Below are 7,500 nucleotides of genomic sequence, written 5' to 3' on the forward strand. Positions count from 1 at the left end.
CACAATCCAAATCCCGCCCATCCGGGCTGACATGGCATGAAACTAGTGAGTCCCGTGTGTGTCCGCTTGTGGGCGCCCATAGATAGAACAGGAGATATTGCATCAAGGGACTCACTAGTTTGACGCCCTCTCGTGACTTCACATGGTAATCAAACATTTCAAACAAGCGATTTAAGGTTAGGGTTAGGTTTAGGGTTAAGGTTAGGGTTAGGGTTAAGGTTAAGGTTAGGGTTAGGTTTAGGGTTAGGTTTAGGGTTAAGGTTAGGGTTAGGATTAGGTTTAGGGTCGTATGACGTAAGCGGTAAGTCACGAAAGGGCGTCGAACTAGTGAGTCCCATTGCATCAACCCCCTCTTCTCTATCGGTACGAATGCCCAGAGTCAGAGTACAACCCAAGGCATACGCACATTATCTGGTAGGTGGCAGTGGGATTTTGTTGAAAAGCAAGGAGGGGGCATACTTTTCGGATATTGGGCAATAGTATCATTGCAGTTACATCACAGCAAGAAGAACATCATGTGAAAGAAGAGAAGATATCAAAACCAGAAGGGGGTGTGACCAAGCCAGGCCACCTTTGGAGTTGCTTCTACAGGTAGTATAATGTAAATATCATTTCTGATCTCCATAAAAAACGGGAACCTCTCCCACTTTGTCGGAAACCAGTCAGCCAGTTGCAAACCTAGGGAGGCGGGTCAACCATGCCATTTAGGAAAAGTTTATTGTTATGCTCTTGGTCAGACCAAGTCTCGAAGAGATTTGGAAGTCGATAACAGTCCCCTTCCTTTTAGGGAAGAACTTAAAATCACAGCCTGGGTGGTAGTAACACAAAATCAATAAACTTAATAGATGGAGGGAGAGAGAGAGAGTCGGAGAGTCGACAGTCTGAGAGTCGATACAATCCCTAGAGCAAGCTCTGTGAAAAGCTGTTTCCACCCGGTCTCGAACCGGGGACCTTTCGCGTGTTAGGCGAACGTGATAACCACTACACTATGGAAACCTGAAAGCCAGTCTCAAGTCGCCTCAAACCAGACCCAATCAAATCTATTCTTACAAATAATCTTTGGACATTTTTCAAAGCACCGACGCGTGTTGGAAACCTGTGGCACATTAGCCCCGCCCCTTTGACCATGGTTGCCTGGGTTACAAGCCAGGGGGGAAGGGCAGACTCACCAGACTTCAATGTGTGTCTGTGTGTGTCTGTCTGTGTGTGTGTGTGTGTGTGTGTGTGTGTGTGTGTGTGTGTGTGTGTGTGTGTGTGTGTGTCTTTGTCTGTGTGTTTGGTGTCTTCAGTTGGACTCCATTGGTCCACTGCACACTGAGATGGTGCTGAAACGTGTTTGTGCAATACAAAAAAAGAATACTGTATGGAAGGTGAAGCCTTTTAAAAAAACATTTTTTTTGATGAGTTGAGCATTTAGGCTAGCCCTCTCCCAATCTGCTGTATGTAAACAAGAGTGATACCTCATCCTAGATGAAAAAAATATTGGCAAAATAAAAGGGTGCTATTTTTAAATAAAAGGGTGTTCAACGCAGCATGCTATGGGATCTACAGTTACAGGGCGCATGACCATTAGGACAACACACACAAGAAAAAGACTGTTTAAACTTACAAGTTAGTGCCTGGACTGCCTGACTTTTGTAAGTTGACCAAACTTGTTGTGGGAATTGATTTCAACATCATTTCAACGTCAAGTTTGGTCAATTTAGCTAGCCTGGACTCTAAACTATACTCTTTAAACTATACTTAAATCTTTACAGTGATGTAACAGTTACTAACAGTGGCCTAAAATGTAAGTTTTAGTTTTTGTAAATACTGTAAGATCATTCCTTCTCCTTGATATTATGTTTTACTTTTTTCTGCACTGGCTAACAATGTTTTACAGTGTAACTTACACATGTGCGTTTGTGGGCTGTGTGTGGATGTATGTGTGTGTGTAGTATGTGTGTCTATGTGCACAAGTAAGTGTGTGTGTTTTACATATATTGTGCTCACACGCTCACACCAAAAGCTACATATGTTTCCGCCCGGTTTCGAACCGGGGACCTTTCGCGTGTGAGGCGAACGTGATAACCACTACACTACGGAAACCTGTGGCACAGAAACCCCGCCCCTTTGCCACTGGTTGCTGGGAGGGTGGATTCATGCAGTTGGCTCGTATGGCCCACCTGGTGCCTAACCAAAATGTGCAGGAGGCGCACTCGGCGGGGAAAACAGGCAACCTCAAATGAATGCAGTGAATGAGAAGACAGCGTCCTGAAGGGTACAAATCTGCTGTTTTGGACTTGTGATCGTCCGGAGAACCTTCATTCAAATCAAAGTTAACTGCCTGTCACGTGAATCCAGGGAAACGACTACAAAGTGGCAGAACCTACGACCACGAGCAGTTGAAGAATCCACAGTCCCCCCCATCAGGACTGTGACAGCAGTATATAAATACTGTATTTTAAATACTAGTATTATAAAAAGTTAGTGCATTACCATAGGATCCTGCAGGAACTCCCGCCGACAAAAGTGGCAGCAAAACTGGCCATAAATGGTCAACCTCTCCTGGGCAATTCCATGTAAATGTCAACCAGACCACGAAACAAGAAATTGTCTTTTAATTGAAAAATATAATTTCTAACATGTCACCAAGGCCTCTATATTACAGAGGCACATAACTTAAACCGGTGTGTCATATATGGGTCCCTCCATACTCACTATTTTAGCTTTAATGGACAAAAAAGGGTCATTTTACTGTGATTTTGCGCAATTCTGTACTTTTTGACCGCTGAAATGGCAAAACACCACCCATCTTAATTATTATTTGGAACTTAAGAGATAGCTCTAACTTGTATACAGAGTCATTAAATATAATCAAAAGGTTATCATAGATTTCTCGGGCAGATAAAATGTGGATTTCAGACGCGTCACATCCATAACAAAATTTTGTCACATCCATAACGCTGATTTTCCTTCCCTGAGTCTGCATGAAATGCACAATATTTAAAACAAAGGTATTTTCATGTTCAACTAAGACTCTTTTATCAAATGAATATCTACATTTGAGTATTATGTAAACTGTTTCACAGATTTTGATGAATATGTGGAGTGACCTTAAAAACGGGGTATTTTTTCTTCCACATCCGTAACGCATGTCTTTTTTGGCTTTTTCTTGGGCTCTACATGTACTATGGGAATTATTTTCCTCCCATCACTTCTCCAATATGGGAGGTCTTAAATACATACAACACTTCTGTTATTACTGGGAAAGAATACAAACTAGCTTCATCATTTGTTGCAATTTTAAGTCTAAATGTCACATCCATAACGCTGGAATTGCCCTCCTCTCCTGTACCTCCAGCCATTCTCTGCCAGAGTCTGGCAATATAACTTCTAGTTCCAGGCTAGTTCAATTGTCATTGAATCTGACGATGTAATAGTGAAAACTTAACAGCCCGCCAGGTTGGTGGGGGAATGATTAACCAGTGCTCTCCCCATCCTCCTCCATGACTGAGGTACACTGAGCATGGTACCATCCCGCCACACTGCTCCCTTCCGGGCGCCATTGGGGGCTGCCCCCTTGCACAGGTGAGGCTGGCATAAATGCAATTTCGTTGTGTGCAGTGTGTAGTGTGTACACTTGTGTGTTGTGGAATGCTGTGTCACAATGACAACAGAGTTGAAGTTACCCAGTTGGGCTTTCACTTTACTACCATAGTACTACACCACGATGACAGTGCACCAGTTCTTTAGTACATTACAACTTGAGTCATTGCCACTCTGGTAACAGCTAATTAAATTTAGAATATACACCCGAATATTACACCCGAGAGTGCAGCTTTTTTTTTTTTTTTTTAACTAAATATGAACTTTGCTGTTTGCGCGCACCCGAAAACCTTCTAAGAAATAGTTGGGAGTTGAGCGCACTTTTTAAAAAAAAAACACTGTAAAAGCTTATTTATAACAGGGGTCGTGTCTTAAGGGGTTAATGCTAGCTTGGAGGTATAATTAGCGTTGCCAGACTCCAAGAACGGCTGGAAGACCAGGGAAATGGTCAAACTCAGTCATTTAATTTAAATGAAGGTAGGAAATGAGCTTCGTAATGTTTTTAGGTTCACATTAAGTTGTAAGCAGATGGAAATAAGTTCCATGTGAAATCAAATCAACCAAACTGCTGTCAGGAGAGACTACAGTTTGTCCTCAAAGTTAACTTTCAGAATAGTTGGTAAAAAGTTGTTTCCACCCGGTCTCGAACCGGGGACCTTTCGCGTGTTAGGCGAACGTGATAACCACTACACTATGGAAACCTGAGCACCTCATTGGACAAAACGGTTCATGAGGGCGGGTTCAGGTCATGAATGTGTCACCAGACCATGAATCTCAAAGCACGTGGGTGGTGTGTGTTTATCTTGCTCCGTGTGTGTGTGTGTGTGTGTGTGTGTGTGTGTGTGTGTGTGTGTGTGTGTGTGTTAGAAATTCCCTTTGCCTGGAAACTGAAATAGGAAATATGAGATGAGGCTTATCATAGTTTGCGCGTGAATGTGTGTGTGTGTATTTCTTAAGGTGTGTGTGTGTGTGTGTGTACATGCATTCGAGAAACAGCGACTCAATAGTGTGTGTGTGTGTGTGTGTGTGTGTGTGTGTGTGTGTGTGTGTGTGTGTGTGTGTGCGCGAGCTCATATGTGTGTGTATAATAAGATGCCTATGACTAAGCTTAATGCTTGAGTGAATGCAACAAATGAACCACACTTTCAGGGGATATCCCATGTTGAGGCAACTGTGTGTGTGTGTGTGTGTGTGTGTGTGTGTGTGTGTGTGTGTGTGTGTGTGTGTGTGTGTGTGTGTGTGTGTGTGTGTGTGTGTGTGTGTGTATTTGTGGTTGATGCAGCATTGTAAGCAGATATGAGTTTAATCATTCTCCTGTATAGTTGTGGTGTCTCTCTCTCTCACACACACACACACACACACACACACAAGCCTGAGACCATAGAGTTGTGCAGGCATAGTGTTTGTACACAGCGTTGTATAAAGTAGAAATACCTATAAGCTTACAGATGTGATTACATTACTAGTAGTTGATATTACAAAGTTGAAATCATGTAATATCATGTCTTTGTGTGTGTGTGTGTGTGTGTGTGTGTGTGTGTGTGTGTGTGTGTGTGTGTGTGTGTGTGTGTGTGTGTGTGTGTGTGTGTGTGTGTGCATGACACCATAGAGTTGGAAGCACAATTGTAAAACATGCAGTTCACCAGGGCCAGATTAACAGTCTAGATATGGGGGCGGTCCCACAGCTATCTGTAGCCTAGGGGCCCCAGGGCCATCTTAATCCGGCCCTGTGGAGGCCCCAGCAACCTGTGGCCTAGGGGCCCCAGGACATCTTCATCCGGCCCTGTGGGGGCCCACAGTAACCTGTAGCCTAGGGGCCCCAGGACATCTTAATCAGGCCCTGCTGTTCACTGATTCAACTCGTAAATGAAAGTGAAGTCTAAAACTAAACTGCCGCGATGAAGATCCGTGCAGCATGCAAAACTGCACTGCAGACTTTCTAACTTTCAAACTTTCTTTCAACTCAAGATGCAAAAACTGAAAGAAATCCAAGGCACTTATCTTTAGAAAAAGTTTTAGCAATTAAGCCATTATTGGTTAACACTTTACTTGCACCTGGCAGGTGGGGGCCCCTAAGCTGCAGCCACATCTAGTCTGCCTTAATTCGGCCCCGGGGTACAGTGGAATAAGTGGTGTATAAACAATGTCAGATCAGGTACTAGTACAAAACCAACTTGACTTGACTTGACTTGACTTCAATACGTATGGGATGTAATTAGCCTGCAAGGTGTAATCAGTTAGCCTACTTCTTATTCTCAAAGTTGTATGTGGTAGAAGTAGTAGAAGTACTCTTAGATGTAATGACAACACCTGTAGTGTGCTATTACAAAGTTGAAACCATAATATCATACCACTAGCGTTGTAATGGCATAAGAGTAAACTTACTTCTACTATACAACTTATGCTTAACTGGGCATCAACTTTATTAAGGCAACAGGTGGGCTTACATTTTGATTTTGCATGTTTAACTTAGTTGAAATGGAGTATGATGACGCTGTCAGCTGTGTGTCTGGGTTTTTATACCCCCCTTGTGCTCTGCTTTAGTTGACAGCCCATAGATATGGGTGCATTTACTATGGTGCTGCTATTAGCCAAATGGTGCCGCTTAGTAGGCTACTGAGTGTGCATGGTATCATTTAGTAGCCTCCACGTGATATTGACATAGCCTACCAGCATAGTATCAGGCTATGGCAGGCTAGTATTGTCATCACAACACTGGCTTACCTTCTTCATGATCCCCGTCTTCCGTTTGCTGAAGGTGGTGTATCTCCTCAGCTTGTTGTCAATGAACTCCATCTTGATCTTCACTCGGCCCCGAGTTTTCTTGCCCGGCTTGGCCCCTGTCGCCGTGTGGGTCCCTGCCGTGGCTCCGTGGTATCCCGACCGTGTTGTCAGGGCCATCGATGCCAAAGAAGAGGAGGAGGCAGCACCGAGCTCCATCTCAGCCCGTTCCCGCTTCACCCCTCTCCTGTCCCCGGCTGAACCTGACCCAGACGCAGGTAGGCCGCCTACCATCGCGTCCTCATCGTCCCCCGAATCGGAGTCACCTCCATCGGAACTGAGCAGCACGTCGTCTGTTGCTGCTTCTGCCGCCATGGCGAGGAGGACACTCACTCACTGATAACAGCTGTTGATGTCGGACTTCCAGTCGTAATGTTGTTATTAACAACCTGTGGCGTCGTTCTTCTTGTTGTTATTAATCCGTTATTACCACCACCCCCCTGAGCGCACCTCCACGACCGTCAATAGCCTACCTGTCGTGTCAGTGCAAGCCCTCTAGATCCGAGGAATGTCCGCCCACTAAAACAAGACGTTAACCGCAGCTGATGCTGTTGCGTTTGCGGTACTTCACGCTGCTTTGTCTTCAATTCAGTGGACTGCTCGCTGCGAAATTGAAATGTAATTTAGCATACAACCCGGATGACCTGGCTCAGCTGTTGTTGTGCTATCTGGTGCGTGTCTGTCTGTCTGCCCACTGCTTCGTGCAGGTGAAACAGTGATGGATAACGTCGTTAGCTATCTTTCGCCGATTGTTCAGTTGTCACTCGATGTCCACACGTCTTTACTACTCCGCCTTCGTGGACATTGGCCTACACGCAGCTTCAACGACCCGCACAATATGACAAAAATAACAATAATTGAGGCAAATCGTCTCAACCACAACAACTGTGCAAAGTTTACAAACTGATGTTTAGTTTCCGCCTACAGCGCATCAATCACAGTCCCTCTCTCCAGAAACACACACTGCCCGCCACATATGGAATTGTCGAAGTGCGGCTTAAAATGATCCCTCCGCTTTAAAAGCTAGTCCGCCACAAAGACGTCGTAAACAGGCAAGATTCGCTGCCTTGGTGGTTACAATCTGGTCCTAATGTAAAACATACGTCCAAATGAATGAAAAATGAGATTTTA

The 7,500-nt window shown here is 44.5% G+C and overlaps 1 protein-coding gene and 3 non-coding genes across 6 annotated transcripts in view; all 4 read right to left on the reverse strand.

The window, feature by feature from the left end:
• The window catches only part of LOC134454326 (serum response factor-like), a 19,873-nt gene extending 12,575 nt beyond the window's left edge, over positions 1-7,298 (reverse strand). For all 3 annotated transcript variants that reach the window (XM_063205288.1, XM_063205280.1, XM_063205294.1), the window contains exon 1: positions 6,313-7,298. In XM_063205288.1, the coding sequence (XP_063061358.1) occupies positions 6,313-6,684 (372 nt within the window). In that variant the 5' untranslated portion in view covers positions 6,685-7,298. The remainder of the gene's footprint in view (positions 1-6,312) is intronic.
• Positions 924-996, reverse strand: trnav-aac (transfer RNA valine (anticodon AAC)). Its single transcript has one exon. It is a non-coding gene; the product is annotated as a tRNA-Val (tRNA).
• trnav-cac (transfer RNA valine (anticodon CAC)) lies at positions 2,016-2,088 on the reverse strand. The gene has a single exon. It is a non-coding gene; the product is annotated as a tRNA-Val (tRNA).
• Positions 4,217-4,289, reverse strand: trnav-aac (transfer RNA valine (anticodon AAC)). Its single transcript has one exon. It is a non-coding gene; the product is annotated as a tRNA-Val (tRNA).
• Positions 7,299-7,500: the final 202 nt, after the last annotated feature.

This window comes from Engraulis encrasicolus, chromosome 1 (genome assembly GCF_034702125.1).
Source record: "Engraulis encrasicolus isolate BLACKSEA-1 chromosome 1, IST_EnEncr_1.0, whole genome shotgun sequence".
NCBI lineage: Eukaryota > Metazoa > Chordata > Actinopteri > Clupeiformes > Engraulidae > Engraulis > Engraulis encrasicolus.